Source organism: Carassius carassius, chromosome 36, assembly GCF_963082965.1.
Source record: "Carassius carassius chromosome 36, fCarCar2.1, whole genome shotgun sequence".
Lineage (NCBI taxonomy): Eukaryota > Metazoa > Chordata > Actinopteri > Cypriniformes > Cyprinidae > Carassius > Carassius carassius.
The window spans coordinates 17,992,880-18,011,231 of NC_081790.1; the positions used below are offsets into that span (position 1 = coordinate 17,992,880).

The window sequence follows — 18,352 nt, forward strand, 5'->3', positions numbered from 1 at the left end:
CTCCCAAGACCAAGATCAGATTTGTTTAGCACTACACATTACATGAAACATAAAGGAGAACTCAAATAAGTCTTTTGAGCTATGAAACAAGAACATCTGACAAATGCATTTCCCCCATACCTAAGATCCCATTCCATAACTCCATTACATTGTGAGTTATGTTGTGTTCCTCTCTGGAGCTGTTTAAAGTCTACAAGCAAAATGGCATTACTGAGGTCATTTAAACCGACCAATTAAAGCTCAACATTGTGTTTCAACACGTTAGAGTTGACATGAGTTGATTATTGTAGTTATTTAGAAAATCTGAAACCATTGATTGTGTTCCACGAGGAAATCTTGGCAATAACAGTTGTTTTGTTTGGCGGCCTCGTGTGTCGCTCGGATGTTGCGTGACTTATGATTCCCACCCTCTGTGTTCACGGCTCTACTTTGCCTTTGTTTGTTATGTTGGACGCTGATTTGATAAATCTTCGCAAATGTCACTGACCAACCCATTGTGAACGCAGATGCAGCAGATCAAGACGAGAGAGAGCGTAACAGAGGATGAGCAGAAAGAGAGAGAAAAATGGAGAATGAGTGAGAGGGCTTGAAAAAGGGATTGTGCAGGAGTTGCACTGTTTGCATGAGAGGATCAGTCCTGAAACAGAGCTAACCACTGCACTCCAGCATGAAGACCTGCCAACTCACACTCACAGAGGACAGGGAAAGGCAACACGATCGCCTGTGTGTGTGTGTGTGTGTGTGTGGTTTGCAGTCCTTGTTTGTGTGTGCTGTTGTCTCCTGGCCTGCCACAGGTGTCTGCTCTGTGTACACGGCAGATAAAGGAGAAAGGGCGAGTGTGGAGAGTGATAAATTGCGCTTGTTACGGTGTGATTTGTCACTCTTTTTCCCACAGTCTGACTGCGTCCTCTCCCGTCTTTCCACCTTTGATGGTGGACAATAAAGTGCCACTGCAGATTTTCTCTTTGGAAAAGGATGTGAAATCATAATCGCAGTGTGAGTAGCTATGTGCGCGCATTTTCTCACAGAAATTGTGATTCATAAATAAGCTAACACTTGGCATTTGTTTTTGTTTTTTTGCCTTTGTTCATTAATATGCACAATCGCTTGAATATACCTTTTATATAATATAATATAATATAATATAATATAATATAATATAATATAATATAATATAATATAATATAATATAATATAATATAATATAATATAATATAATATAATATAATATAATATAATATAATCTTCATTCAAATTAATTTTATACTTTTGTGGGAATAAAGTCAATATTGTCAAGTTGATTTAACTGATATTACATAGTATCCTTTTAATATAATTGAATATAATTTGTGAATTATTTGAACTACATACAATTTTTTTTTTGTGAGCATAAAGTCAATATAGTCAGGTTGATTTAGCTGTTCTGAAATTGTGAAGAAAGATCCTTATTACAAGAATGAAATCCCTGAACAGAAAACATCACTGTGTAGTTTTGACATAATTGCTTATTGCATAATTATTATTTTTATTAAGCCAGGCTTTTCCAAATAAGGGTTATTTGTTGTTGATGAGAATTATAATAATTGAACAATGTCAAACTAAATAATTTTTAAAATAAAAAAAATCTATATAAAGCACTAAAAATGATTCAATATTTATTGGCCTACATGCCATTTGACAGTTGAAATCAAAGAACCTTGAACATGCAAATGTGTTTTTTTATATTATTAAAACAAAAACAAAAACTTCAAGAAAATATTTTTGGCTAATCCTTGAATTTTGAATTTTAGGAATCCCTGTATTAAGCAATTCACATTCATTAATGTTGAAAGAGGATACGAATAAATGTACCTGTTTGAGACATATTATGCAGCTGAGGGAAACGGCACTTGTTCATAATTATTAGTGAATGAGAGCCATTACATTTGGTGTGTGTGTGTGTGTGTGTGTGTATTACGTCCACAGCAGGGCTGGGTGGTATCATAGACACAGAAAGAAGAATTGATTAAATTAGTCACTGTAGACGTGACATGGAGAGCCCCGATGACACAGTTCCACTCCAGCACAGCAGTTCTTTTGACTGTTGGCTGCACACGAGTGCGGATGGCATGGGGGGGTAAAATGTCCAGAATATATCAGCTGGCCTTGCTCCCAATCACAAACCCAGCATGTGCTTGATGGGTTGATCATGTATCTGAATCCCTTTCTCTGCTCGTTGTGTCATCACCACGGTCAGCCAAACGAAGAGAAACCCACTGTAACTTGATGTTGTATGATTGAAGATTCAGAATATATTCACAATGACTTCACTGGTAAATATCAAATTAACCAACATCTTTAGTCTAATTTCACAGTCTTTCTAGATAAGTTTTTGTACAGTATGTAAATGTTATTGCTTATTACTGTGCAACATTTAATTCTTATATTAGTGCACATAACTGAAATTAAATGACTGAATGTATTAAAATGATTAAATGAAGATTTTGTATTCATTTAGTGCCAATTTTACAAATTTCAATTCATTTTACTTTCTAAACGTATTCCTAAATGATGTTTTTGCATGCAAAAGCTACTTGGCTTACAATGTTTATTTTGATTGAAAAACAAATCCTTTAAGCTGAGCAAAGACATAAACATTGAGGTATATTTTAAGATACTGAGTATTGTTTTTCGCTATACCGTGAATACCTATTGCATATAGACTGTCAGTAGATCGTATCTATTTATACATAGCCTATTCATTAATTTAAAAGCCACATCAAAGCTGACCTCCTTTCAGACCACAGCTTTTAGAGTTGAAGGATTTTTAGAGCATCTCAAAGCTTCACATTTCTCTCTTTTCAATGTGGTATTTATTCTACAAGCTTCTGGTTTTCATGTATCTCTACCTTGTATTTCAGTGCTCCATTTCTGTGTTTTCATTTATGTTTTCTTTTGTGCGCCTGTCTCGTTTTTGTACAACTCGTGTCAGAGTTTACTTTGTGCAGAGATTGAAAATCCAGAGCACAGACAGATGTGAAAGAAAGTGTCATTGGTGACAAACATAGTTCAGAAACAGAGGTTGTTGCCTTCTCTTAAAATAAGTGTTTCTGGGTTTATGCTACAGCTGCTCATACAATCCTGCTCATTAGTTCTCATACCCCCCCCCCCATCCTTTTTAAAATAATAATAATAATAATAAATAAATAAAATGAATCATAAAAATTGCATTTTATTTTTCTGGATTTAATTAATTAATTAATTTATACGTTTCTTAACATAATGCATTTTCTCCTCAAGTATCAGTGACGGTAACATCCTGCAGCAATTGATATACTCATATGCAACTGTAACAAAAGGCCACCAAGGGTATCTAAATATCTGAACAGGATCATTTAGGATCATTTATGTAAATTGAATTATTTTTTTCTTGTGGAATATAAATGCTAAACATCTTACGGATCCTGTGAGAGGTGTGTATGAGCAACTGGGAACTGAATAAAATGGTTGTGATTCACTTTATTTGGTTGCAATTTCATCAATCGGCAACGGTTTCACTCCATAAAGTAACACACTTTTCCCACTGTGTGTGTATGTGTGTGTGTGTGTGTCCTTCAGGTCGCCCCCTCCCTCCCACGCCTTCATCCAGTCTGCTCCCCCCAGCCCCTCCTCCCCCTTCCGCCCCCCTGCACCAGGCCGCCACCTCCATCAGGGAGTGTCAGATGCCCCTTTTGGACAGCGGCTCATCCCATGCCATACTGGACCCCCCTCCCGACGACGAGTTCTCCCCCAACTCCTACCTGTACCGTGCACAGCCCCCCACCACCGGTAAGAGAGTCTCGCTGCACTGCCGCATTCTCCATCATAACCAGCACCCTACTGTCATCGCTCTCAGCCCCTCCCTCCACCAACACTCAGCCGTCCTGCACACCAATGCTGTCCCGCTGCCATAACCCAGATTTAAGAATAAGGTGTGATTAAATTAAATCAGGGTGATTATTAAACTGTGTTGTAAAGGAAACATACAATTATATTCATAATGCATTTAACATCCATTATGGGATGAATTGATAATTCAAACAAAACATTAAGTGGGGCATAAAGTAAGGATGACTATTATCAACAGGGATTGTGTTGGATAATTATATTATTGCTTGGTATTAATTTTGTTTACATAAAAGCAGTCATTTTAGAGGTTGAGAAATGTATTATTTATCATTTTGAAATATTAAGAAAATATTAAATATTATTCATTAAAAATAAAATGTTATTTAAAAAGCATTATAGGTTCAGTATTGGTTGTCTTGAAGAATCTGGGCTGTTCACGTAGAGGTTTCAGGTTTGATCCCAGCTGGGGCTGACCAATGACCTGCAGCGATGCTGAGATAACAGTTTCCTCTAAAACAAGATTAACCTCGGATTTCTCCCGGGGTTTGATGACTCAATCAATCAGATTGCTTCAGAATTCAAAAATTATTTTTTTATTTTTATTTTGCATAATCATGCAACAAGCAATTTCATGTTATTTTTGGTCACTATTAGAATTTTTTTTTCTATCAGAACAATTACATGCATTGATTATTTTAGTGGTTGGAAAATATCATACAGCATTTATTTACATTTGGTTTCATTCATTTATTGAAAACTCTAAATATTATATATTTCTGATTCACTCGTTTTCTCGATGCATCAATAAAATCGATCTTGAAACGTTGATTTTTGATTCATGAATCATTGATTTCGGCCAGCAATCTATTTAAAACATCTCTCCTTCACTCGCTCCACTATTTACCGCCTGTCACTGGATTACGCTCGTGCTCTCACTGATACATTTTGAGCAGCCAATGTGTGATCTATCCTTAGTACTCGTGGCCAGAACTGCTGAAGTAAAGTATTTTTAGTTTTCTGTAGTTTTTCAGTGGCTCACACCATTGACATTACCTGAAAAGTTGAAGGCTGCGCATTTATTGCATGGTCGGAGCAAAAACAATGTCAGTGTCTAAAAACGTACGCACAATTACACTGAATGATAAATTACTTTTCACAGTATCGTTAAACTGAATGTAAGAAGGAAATTATTAAAATAACATCTGCGTTAACAACAGCCTTGAAATAAGAGCACGAGGTTGATCTCTCAATCACATACATGAAAGTTGCATTCGTTAACGGGTGTGTTTTCTTCCAGAATCATCTTTCACCGATAGGAAGGAAAAGTGAAATACTGTAGCATTTTATTATTATATTATAAAGAAACTCACATCATGTAAAGGTGTGACATAGAATGATAGCCTCCATATTAACACTATACATAGAAAAACTAATATTAAAGCTTTTTTCCTGCTTCCTTTTTTCTTAAATATATTGGCTTACATAAATTTCTACATATGCCATAAGTCATGCTATAGCATAATAAATATCTAACAATTTGATTTATTTATTTTTTGCCCTAATTCTCTAACTCCATAAAGGCTGCTGTGTGATTTGCACCCTGATTAAGCATTTAAAGAATTTTGGGGAAGCATTTAAATAATCCTGAGAATGCACTTAAAGAATGCAGAATCGAGTTGTGAGTTTGCTAAAATCCTTCTTGAATCGAATCGAAAAACTATGAATCGTGAATCGAAATGATTCACTGTCTACCCAAAGATTCACAGCCCTAGTTTTTATAAATTGGAAACCATGTGGGAATGCAACACAATATCAGAATTATTTATTATACAAAAATAAACCTCAGTTTTCCTGGAATTACAAAATTATTAACATGACCAAGGCTGGATTTAATTATTATTTTCTTATTATAGAAATAAATGTTGTGAATTACTTCTAAATGATTCTTTCATTTTAAAGAAACATTTATGCTTCCTGCAGCCAGTAATTAATTGCATAAACACATTGCGTTCAGCACAAACCATGTTTATCATTGTTGCAAGCACTGTCTGGGTTGTATCTTTTATAACCTTGCATAGTTTTTGCTACCTTTTTTTTTCTTCTTTTTGTAAGGATGAGGGCATGTCATGCAACCTGTCTGTGTTTTCATTTGCATTCAGCATTGTTTTCCCCCGCTAAACCTTTTTGGATCACAACCCTTTCTTTAGTTGAATATATAGTTATATTTAGTTTGAAGGTGCTCTTATTAAAAAAAGCATGATCATTTAAGTGGGTGGTTAGTTTGTGTGCAGTTACCAGTATGTCACGGGAAAGAGACCTGAGATGATTCTAGCCTGACTCCCTCGGCCCGCCACAGTGGTTTTGTGTGCTTCTTTCCATCTATCTCTCTCACACCCTCTCTTCATCTCCTTATGCTTGTATTGACAGTCCTCTTGTTCTTCATAAACTCTTAAACTAAATTATTATTAGAATGTTTGCCATTCACAAAAATGCCCTTGGATTTGAGAAATATGTTTCTTAAATTAAGTGCAAAACTTTAACTTTGCCCCATTAAAATGTTAAAAAAATATATTGATATATATATGATGTGAATATAAAATCACACTTTGCTTATTTTATTAAGTGTAAATTGGATTGGTAAATTCATTATTTTATTTGTGTGTGCACGCGCATGCATATGTGTGTGTGTGTGTGTGTGTGTGTGTGTGTGTGTGTGTGTGTGTGTGTGTAAACAGACCATGTTTGACCAAGACTAATTTCTCACTATATCTGCTGAAAGATACCATAATTATATTTTGCTGATTTGCCTGTGCATTCAGAGTAATTCGTTTAGACATAATATGCTATAATTCACAAATTAAAGACATTAAGAATATATTTAGTTTTGTAGTATTCTGAAGCTTTGTCTCTTGTAAAACCCGGTTGGCAGAGATTTATACTTACATTCTTAAATTACTAAAATCATTACATAAAAGTTTTTCATTAATTTATGTGTGTATGTGTGTGTTTTGTAGCTTTGATTACGTTTTGATTATGGATTCTTTTTGCTCAGTTTTAGCAGTAATTATGAATTTTACATTGAAAATCTTTTATGTGTGCTTAATCAAATGTACTCTTAATCTGTTGTAATACTTTAAGTAGATGCATCACTGACACGGCCAGCAACTGGATTTTTAGAATAATGCTTTATAATTATATTCAAATCATTTTTACAACTGGATCATTAATCAGAGAGTTTGAGATTGTAATTATATACCACATTTATTTCCACACCATAATTTATCACCAGTACATTTTATTGTACCAGACTGAAAAAAAACAAAAAATAAATACATCTGTGCTTTCTCTTGTTCATACATGATGAAACCGGATGCAGGATCATAGGAAAGATATATCGTGCCTTGCACAACCTAACATACAAAGAGTCTCTTTAGTTAAATTATGAAGGCTGTGGTGATTCCAGTTAAAATATGTCAGCATATTTTAAGCTCTGACACCTTTTTAAGTTAAGAGTGTTAATTAACTAGGAGTCTATGAACACTCTTTGAAAACATAGAATGTAAACGTAGAACGCAGAATGAGAAAAACCTTTGATATTTGCACCAGTCGTGTTTTTATCAGTCAGAATAGTAGAAATGATGGATCATACCACATGTGCTGCTCCTTTGTGAAATGGGTCAGAATTTTATAGAAGAAGTGGAATTTTATGCCTATCTTTGTTCAAGACGTGATTATATACTACCGATGTTTGCCTTTTATATTATAATAATCCTTTTATAATGAAGGTTCATTACATGACACCAGACAGTCATATTACTTTTCTGTGCATCGAAACACTTGCAGATATTTAATATAGGGGTGATCATGCAGAACTGTTATTCCTTTGAAAATTTCCTTCACGGCCAGCTCTAAGCATGTGTGAATTATCATGGTTCGCCATCAGTATCACTGTGCAGACTATTCCTTCTTAATTCTCATCATTTAGCAGATATGATATCAGATAATTAGTGTTATTATTATGTTATTGTTTTAGATGATGTCTGCTGAAAAAAATCAATCTCTACTCTTGTATGATTTCTCATTCAATACAGAGAAATTTCTGCAAATACAATAGCTGTTAACTATTATGTCATTATTAATATTAGAATAATGGCTGCGCATTAAAACAACTTGTTTACGTATATATGCAAGTTAAATCTGTGATTATTTACAAAAAATATATATTAATAATTTTAATCATGCATATATGTGACCCTGGACCACAAAACCTGTCATAAGGTCTTTAATTGAGATTTATACATAATATGTATAAATACTGAATATACTGAAAGCTAAATAAATATGTTTTACATTGATGTATGGTTTGTTAGGATAAGACAAAACTTGGACGAGATACAACTATTTGAAAATCTGGAATCTGGCAAAAAATATTGCCTTTAAAGTTGTCCAAATTAAGACCTTAGCAATTCATATTACTAATCAAAAATTACGTTTTGGTACATATTTTGTATATTGTCTTGATTGTATGCATAAAATTACTAATTACATCTGTTTATGACTAATAATGACTATTATATTAATGAAAATGATGTCTAACACTTTTAAATAGGATCAGCTACTGTATCTTTTAAAATCTTTATATTGATGCATAAAGTGCAATAGTGATTGTAATTTTTTTTTTACTTAAAATCACTTAAAAAGAAAAGAAAGAAAGAAAGAAAGAAAGAAAGAAAGAAAGAAAGAAAATTATAAAAAAGCCATTAAATTATCTGACTAATAGTGATATAATAATTCTTATTATTAATAATAATAATGGTCTATAGTAATATGTTGTATAAGCTCAGTTACGAGACGTACAGGCTGTTCAACATACATCACAGGTCTGAGGTGGCAGCAATGCTCACTGCGCTTCATCCCTCCCACCCCTGAAGCAAGAGTAATTGGTATGCACTGATGTTCTTCTCCTCCGCGTGCATGTGTGTGTGATTATTCTGCAGTGAGACGGGTCGTGCTCGAGCCTCTCGGTCTCAGAGGTGTCATCCATGCGGTCCGAGGTGTGCTCGGGAACCAGAGCTTAACATGCATCTGGGAGACCTGTCTTGTCATTCCGCTCACTGTTTTTTCCATCCCTCTCTCCCTCAGCCGTTCCCTCAGTCACCCTCCACCCTTCCCGTCACAGTTTTTGTGGCACTCTCCGTCCCTCCTTCCTTTGTCATCCTCTCCCTGTCGAGTCATCCTGTTCACCCAGTTTTCAGCCCTCTTTGCAGCTCGACGCTCGCTGCTCCTGGAAAGAGCTTCGCTCTTAGCGTGCTAATGCCGCAGATAAATTATTCATATCTAGTTTCTGTGTTGTTCTTTTCGCTATTTCTGGAGTGTCTTGACTGTGGGAAAAAAATGGTAATAAGGAAATCGGTGGAAGTTTGGGTTATGAGCTCAAGTTTGTCAGCTGTGAGGCGAATAAAATGGTTTCATTTGTGTCAGACAAGCGTCAGAGTAAATGACATATTAGGGGACCTAAATTTTAGCAGTATAATGAATGGAATTGTGATTTGTGAATTGTTTAGGTGGTAATTGTCTTCAGAATAGGATGTAATTACTCCCTTCTTAGTGAAAGCAAGAGACTGAGACTGACCAAACTATGTGTATTTTTCACTCACTTTTATAGTATTTGACCCTAGACCACAAAACCAGTCATAAGGATCTTTTTTTTAGGCTTAGATACTATTTGAAAATCTGGAATCTGAGGGTGTAAAAAAGAAAGTGGATATGAAGTTCTTAGCAATGCATATTAATAATGAAAAATTACGTTTTTTTACGGTAGGAAATTTACAAAATATGTTCATAGAACATGATCTTTACTTAATATTCTAATGATTTTTGGCATAAAATAAAAATCTATAAATTCAAGCCATACATTGTATTGTTGGCATTTTGCTATAAATATAACTTTGCTACTTATGACTGGATGTTCCCCCATCAGCTATTGGTCAGGCTGGCAGATAGTCCCGCCCCAAACTCGTACCATTGGCTGAGATGCAGTGATTAGGCTTGTTTGGATAGCGATAATGAATGTTTGCACTTTTCAGGGAAATATGTTTTATAATCAATGTCAGTTTTTATATTATGGTCATTTTACAATTATTTCTTGAAATACTCTTAGTAAGTCAATTCTGTGAAAAAGAAACAAGAAACCTTATCTAGTCATCACAAACAATTACGGGAAAAATACAATGAAATGAATTGGTCAGAGAATGTGGGAACCGGGCCACAGTAGATGAATCAGTAGGAATGCAATACAATTAACATGTGAAAGCTTGGGAAGTTGTTATCAAAGGGTGTTGATAAGCATAACGTCAGTGTAGCTGTGATTGCTTGCCAAACTGATGGATGTCAGGTTGTTCATATTTTTCCTCTCCTGGCTACATTTATATGACCAAAATACAGTAAACAAGTAATATTATGACATATTTTTACAGTTTAAAATAACTTTTCCATGTGATTATATTTTAGTCCAGTCTTTAGTGTCACATGACCCTTCAGCAATTATTGTCTTATTATTATTAACACTGAAACCACTGTGTCTTATATTTTTGTAGAATAACAAAATACTTTCACTAAAACTTTTTTATTCTTTGATGAATAGAAAGTTCAGAAGAACAGAATTGATTTGAAACAGAAATCTTTTGTAACTTTTGTGTACATAACAGAAAGGAGTGGTAGTGTATAATACATTTTTGGTTGAATTTCCAGGAAATACATAACTCATATCATGACATACTGTAACATTTCGCTTGTACCACCTGCCCCAGTAGGGCGTTGTTTTTTTCTCAGCTCTGAAGGCAGTGTGTGCCTTAACTTCATAGTCTGCGGAGTTTTAAATGCACAATTTTATGTTTTTTAATTAGTTTTTTAATGAGTATATTTTTGTATATTAGCTCTGTGTTCACATGTTCTGTGTTCATAGCTTCGAATGACAGTGTGAACATGTTGTTGACAAGGTTCCCATACACCCACTCACTGAAGCTCTGAAATATTGTTGGTTGTCATATACTGTCTAGCCAGATCTGTCGAGCGAGGGAAAAGAAAAAAACGGCGGTTGGTGCGTGAAGAATTAGTCTGAGGATGGATGAAAGACAGAAGGTGGTTGGCCACCAATCATGACACCTCATTGCTCTCTCCTTCTCTTTCTCTTTCCCTCTCTTTCTGTGAACACTCAACTCTATAGCACAGAGCTCAATTACCCCCGCTCTGTCTCCAGGCTCCTCCTGCCACATTTAGATTGTGTCTTTTATCATTCCAAATTGACATTTATGCTTTTACTCCTATTGTTTTTCCACCGTTCCCACCGCTCATGTTGGGCAATTTATTTTAATCCCTGTCATGGCATGGCCTATAGCCTAGCAAAGCTTGGCTTCAGTAATTTCACCATTGCCATGCGCTGGAAACAAGAAGCCGCCACGCAGAGCTGTTGTCCCACATCTCTTCCTCCATTCCTCTGCCTGTCTCAGCAGCATCAACTCATTTCTTCTGGCCCGTTCACTCTCTCTCACATATCTCTTTCTGTTCCCTTTTCTTTACTACACTCTTTTTACTAATGATTTAGCTCAAGTTAAAGCTGGTGCAATTTTTTCAACTTATTGTACAGAGCCAACTATAAATACAATTTTAAAAAATCATATAAAATATAAATTAAATATAATAAATAAATTGAAGTGGTAATAACAAAATAATCATCAAAATATGAATAATAATAATTATTATTATAATTGTGTGTTATTTAGATATTTCTTTTGTTCCTGGTTCTGTAAAAATAAATGAAACTAGCTAGATATAATCTGTGTGTGTGTGTGTGTGTGTGTGCGCGCGTGTGTGTGTGTGTGTGTGTGTGTGTGTGTGTGTGTGTGTGTGTGTGTGTGTGTGTGTGTGTGTGTGTGTGTGTGTGTGTGTGCGCGTGTGTGTTTGAAGGCGGGGCAAGAGACACACCTTCTTTATTATTCCGCTTGATTTCTGAATACTCGCAGCTTCTTCTGTCGCTTGTGTAGCAAGACAGAGCAAGCCAAATAAATGATATTTTCCGCTATCTTTATGGCAGTTTTTCATTGAAAAATGTGTCGAATGTAAATGTGACTTTTTGTTAATATTTTTTAAAGAAGGACAGGCTGGCAGGAAGAGCAGGAAGTTTCAATTTAGGCAAAAAGGCCTCTTCTGAACCCACGTAGTGTCGCTGTGTTGCTTTTCGACTATTTTGTCTGCCTCCGCCGCACTGAATCAAAACTCAATTATTCATAAACACTGCTAAATGGTGAAGAACGGAAAGCTGAGGGAGAAAGAAACACAGCCTTGTGAAAAGATAAAGTGATGGAGGCTGGTGGGAAATAAATGAATGTCAGTAACGGAGGACAGAATAGCTTCACAGCTGTTTCGTGTCCCAATAAATTGCACATTATGAAGCCCGTGTTGTAAGCGGAAGTTTTGAGAGGAAACGAGCTGCAGGAGAGCAGAATCTGTGACCTTGTGTCATGAAAGAGTTTCTTTCCCTGCACAAAATGAAGCTTTTTTAGTTCATTTTACAGAACTCAATCATGAACAACTCCAGGGTGAAATTTTGTTATTGCCTCTTTTGCAAGAGAAGAAGACCCACCTTGGCTGCTTTCTTCTTAGTTCTTTGAGATTAGGAAACTGAATGTCCTTCTGTTGTGGATTGTACAATTTATTTATTATTTGGTTTTTTACTCTCTAGGGAAGACTGATACATTGAGTCTAAAAAAAATAATTGGCACATGTAGGAACTATTGGTGCTGGTAAAAATCTAAAATATATTTTATTTTATTTATATATAAACCATGTTTTTCTGTGCTCTTGAGGGTTTTACTGTATGACAGCAATTTAAAAAAGAAAGCAAAAACCCAATGCACACCATTTGACTATATTTTTATATTTAAAAGACATATTTCCTGCTCTTAGCTTTCGTTATTTGCAAAATCCACTAATGGTCGACCTGTAGTCATATGTTTGATATGTTAAATTAAGTTGCCGCATCATCCATCGGAGGAATGTTCCAGAGAGCAAATTCATAGCTACACACCCAGGCAATCAATATCTCTTTCCACAAGTCTAAAACGACCCCCTGTCTTCTACCTCCTACTTGGGAAAGATGTGCACATTACAGTTAGAGATTTTGTATATAGGCTCTTTCACGTAACTCTGTGCTAATAACAGTAGTCGCCTGTAATCTCTGCATTACTGTACTGACTTTAGCTGGGTTTTCTGGCTTGAGCTCCACGTCCAGGATAATGGAAGCACAGGAGCGGCCCATTGTCCCTCTGTGATTCCAGCGCTTCACACTGAGACCCCTGGCGTGCTGTTCTCACATGTGAACGAGAAGAGAAGCGCCATTCTGGCCCAGAAGCGCCATCCTTTATTTGTCCATTGAAGGCCACTGTCACAGCAGCCCATTCAGACCGTGCTTCTTCTGTGCCTGTCGTATCAATTTCAGCCGACTACGCCAGGTCCCCTTGAAAAAACAAAGAATGATGCCTCGGTCGTGGCAGCGCTTTAAGCCCTTAAAAGAACAAGTTCCTCCCTGCCTTTGTTCCAGTATGTGGAAAGTGGCCGGGCTGGTTTTGATGGGCATGTCATTGGGTGATAATCCAGTGTTTTGAACACCATTGTTGGAGCCACAGAGTTCCTCCAGAGTTCCTCTGGCGCTGTAAGCTGAGAGAGCAGGGCTTTGTGCCCGGTCGGGTTTTGTCGCGCTCCGTTTTTAGAGCGCTCTGACACACTGCATGGAGAGAGATTACACAGCCCTGGCCCTCAGACCGTAGCCGATCTCCCGTTGGTCTAAAATCCTCTTTCATCTCGGAACCTCTTCTTAAGGGACACAAAGGCACTTTTGAATCCCTTGCTCTCCCCTCTTTTCACAGGCTCCTGGAAGAATTTGCTTCCGTTTGACCTCATGCGCCGATGCTGGGAGGTGCGGTGGAGGGTGTGAAACACACATTATCATATTCACTGTGTTGTTTGCAAGCGTTACGCTGAAGAAAAACAATATATGACAGAAATAAACCCAGGCCTTTGTGGTAGTTCATGTGGATAATTGAATTTTTACTTTAGATATTTCGGGATGTAGACACATCTGTTAAACCTCTAGACACGCTTGAAAACAATATTTGTTCAGAGACCATCAGGTGGGGCAAATATCTTCATGTATTATGTGCTGTAAAAGATAGTACCTACCTATGTATCTCAATTGTTAACATGCTGAGATGAGTGCACAATAAAACAGTACATGCTGTCATTAAATGTTTATAAAATGAACACTTTTGCATATCTAAATCATAAAAAAACTGGACTAAGCTATTTCCCTTATTATTGCAACTTTTTTTAATATCATATTATATTTTGAATTCATATTATATATTATTATATACTAGAATTATTAATGTGCATGTTATAATATAATAATTATACTATATTATATTTAGAATTCATATTATATATTATAATATATTATAATTATGACTTTATATATTATAATATACATGTGTGTGTGTGTGTGTTTGTATGTATATATATATATATATATATATATATATATATATATATATATATATATATATATATATATACCTGTATTCAACTATAAACATTGAATTGATTTTTTTATTGTAGCAAGCATGTCAGGAGCTAGAAGGCAATGCAAATTAGTTTTTGTTTTCATACTCATAGAAACTTCAAATCCAGACGTGTTTATTTCTCCACCTACCAAAAGATTTTATCAAAATCTTTTTTGTGTGTGTCTGCTTAGATCTTATTTTCCATAATTGATCCTTCTTTCTGTTGCAATATGTTTAGCATTTCACCTCTCCTCCTTTCGGTTACAAGCGTTTCATGCATGACTACTGAATAGTAAACATATTACAGTTTCACTGAATCAAAGCAATCTGAACAACTAGATGTTTTGAATTTGTGGTCTAAAAACATTTCACAGACAGCATCCTATAAGGGAACATAAAGGAAGAGATGTTCTGTGATTTATCTCCCTTCTCTCTCTCTCTTTCAGGTGCGTCTGGTCATCACAGTCAGACCTCCCTGCGACCTCCTCTGCCTCCCCCGCACAACCACCACCAGTCATCGGCTAATTCCCTCAATCGCAGCCGGCGGAACCCGCAGAGCCACGCACCTACTGCCGCCCCACCAGATGGACCCTCCACCCCTGAATCTGTCCAGCTCCAGGACAGTTGGGCTCTTAACAGCAGTGTCCCGCTGGAGACACGGTGAGTTTCACAAAAAGACACCTGCTAGGGCTGCAGATTTTATTTAGGGAAAATTATAGAGCTTTTGTTCATTTTTATTGACAGCATATTATGTTGTGTAATGTCATTTAACATACATTCTACTTGTCATTATAATGATTAATGGTCTTTTGTGTTGGGTCCTGATAAAGGGGACATTATTGTTATATTATAAAAAAATATACAAATGTATTGTAAGATAATATGATTCAAATTATATAATAAATAAAACATTAACATAATAATTATTAAAATGCATTATTCATTTCCATTCATATTATGTTAAAATAACAACAATTTCTTTAAATATGATAATCTATTTGTTTGATGACTAATTATACTAGATTTATGTATAACACTTACTACTAATAAAAACAAGATCTTACAAATTTACGGTTTTACACACTGTATAATATACATTATATATATTAACAATTATTTAAATGTATTATTTTTTTATTTATATTAGATTCAATTATATTACAATTTAATTATCTAAAATAATCTATGTATTTTTGTAATTATACAGTAATCATCCTAAATAAAATGATACTATTTTCAACACTTCCAGACTTTAATTTACAGATTCACTTGAGAGTTTATAATATATTATATACATATTTTGAATTTTGGCAGTCGATGCATCTAATTATACCCCAGTCCACAGCACACAGACACAAAAGACTCAAACCCATATCACCCACCCACCCACCCAGGGACCCACACCAAACACTTAGTCACAGCCTGTCACACTTTCACACAGTAGATTGTGTGTGCTGGGTCTCTGTGGGTTGTATTTTTTTGTTTGTTTATTGTGTAGTATAGTGAATCTCTTCTTGCAGGACTGCAGGGTTGCTCCCCAAGACTCAATAATACTCTCCTCTAATGCCATATACACTATTTATGAAACACACATTCTTTTTTTGTCTGTTTCTTGTTCTCTCTCTCTCTCTCTCTCTTTTTCTTCAGTTCCCATCCCCCTATCGTTTAGATGTTTTATTCACCAGGTGCTCCGATACACACCACAACCCAGTTCCTTTAGTACCCCACCCAGCACCATGCCGCGTGTCCAATACCGTGTCGGCACATGCATTCACACCGCAGAATCCTTGAAGAGCCAGGACACACACATGCAAAAACACACATTCACACACACTCAACGTCCATCAGCGCCAGTCACCATCCATCTCCGCACAGATTCCTCTCGCTCCGTCTCTCCATCGCTCTCTCCCATAAAGAAATTGACACTCACTTTCAGATGAAGCAAGTGCCATCTGAAAAATAGGTCATGCGATGGCAAGCATGCAAAGCAGGGCTGCAACGGCGTGCACGGGATACAAAAAGTTCAGCTTTGAATGCTAGAGTACTAGCAAGAGAGGAATAGGGCCATATGGTGACAGATTGGTTGAGAGTCACAGAAAGTGAGGAATGTGCAGCTGTCACATTAGATGAAGTGTCTCAGTGGTCGGGAGTCTGGAGCCAGGGGGACCGCAGGTGGAGCAGGCTGGAGTTCGGAGGGAGTTTTTGCCGCCGACGCATACAGCTGCATCCCAGTTCATCAGAGTTTTGTGCGGCTGCAGGTTTGCTTCTTCAATATTCTCCACGCACATGCACGCAAATGCACTCTCAGATCCTTCAAACGTATCAAGCTGCCTCCAGACGTTGGACGGACTACCCACAATCCCCTGACACTTCAAAGCTCTACCCTTGACTGGCAGATTAGAATGACTTCTTTCAGGGCATATGGACGTGACCTCAAACTCCCTCTACCTCATATTGCTTTGTCTGTTAGACAGCCCTGTCTGCTGCAAAGTGCAAACCCAGCACTTCTCACGATGGTTTCATGAGATAAAAACCATGGGGTATTTACAGAGGCAATTTGGAGCTACTCTCAGCTCTGCTGTTTTTGTAGTGGAGTCGGTGGGGTGTTTGACCCACTATTTGACGCAGCTGTCTGCCTTGTGGCTATTAGGATGTGTGGGAGAATAAAAAACAGTTAGCAAATGATCAAAATATTTACAAATATACAATACAAGCTGATAATAAAATGAAGCTCAATGCATTAAAGGCAAAAATATATTTTAGAGCATTATAAGATCATAAATAATTTAAACATTTGAAATACATGACATGGAACTTGGTTTAGGAGGAATGTTTAGGGTGGTACCATCATACATAAACTACAATATTAAAATAAAATAAAAATATTCACTGAAAACACTGAATTCAAAAAAAAATAAATAAATCAAAACATTCAAAAATTTTAAATATGTAATTTTATTCACTAAGCAGAATTTAATTTTTTTTGTCTCGTGCTGGCAAAATGAGTCAGAATAAGCAAATTCTCAAAAATGAGTTCTATTTAGTTTCACAATCTCCATTAAAATACCTTGATATTTAAATAAATATAAATAAAATATAAATACCTGTTGGAATCGGATAACAACGGAATGAGCTACAACTGTTTGAAGGCAATAGAGTCAGATTGAGTTGATTTTGAGAAAAATGTTTTCTGAAGATCCCAAAGTAAAACCACCAAGCAACGTTGCATATTTATTTCTTAATAATAATTAGTATATTATTAATTACAGTATAGCTGTTTTTCATTTTATCTTTGTTATAAAAAATGAGAACAAATATGCAAATAAACAGTAGTTTAATCAAGAGCAGCAAGTGATTCCGTCTTTTCTTTTAATGTATTGTTAACATTGAGACAGATCTATATTAAGACCTACTGTAATGCATGAATCTAATATAATGTTACACATCATATTTTTTTACCAACCATTAACTAAAAGTTCATGTTAGACATAACAGATTATGTGTTATGTCTACGCTTTTGGAGAGGCGTGTCTTATGCACATGCTTTGCAATTGTCAGTCAGCTGACCATATTTCACTGTTTTGGACTTGTCATATAATCGCTTTGTCAATATGAATATTCACAAAGCTGGAATGCTGCGCTTTGCAACAATAGACCTACAACTTGTGGTGAGAAGCAGTAGCAGTCATACAGAAGTGATGAGAGAAAAAGTTACTCCACTCAGAAAACGTACAAATAAAGATAATCTTAGATGTTTAATTACTATTTAACTATAGAAAACTGACATTTTTCACTTCTTTTGCCTGTAGCTCAAAATTTAGTCTCGTGTAGCCAGGCCTTCAGACTGATGACTGAAGGTCTGGAATTCA

At 35.9% G+C, this 18,352-nt stretch overlaps 1 protein-coding gene across 1 annotated transcript in view; it reads left to right on the top strand.

The window, feature by feature from the left end:
- LOC132117355 (teneurin-2-like) overlaps nt 1–18,352 on the top strand; it is a 154,269-nt gene that overhangs the window by 57,559 nt on the left and 78,358 nt on the right. The window contains exons 2-3 of the mRNA XM_059526599.1: nt 3,598–3,807; nt 14,930–15,143. Coding sequence (XP_059382582.1) covers nt 3,598–3,807; nt 14,930–15,143 — 424 coding nt within the window. The remainder of the gene's footprint in view (nt 1–3,597; nt 3,808–14,929; nt 15,144–18,352) is intronic.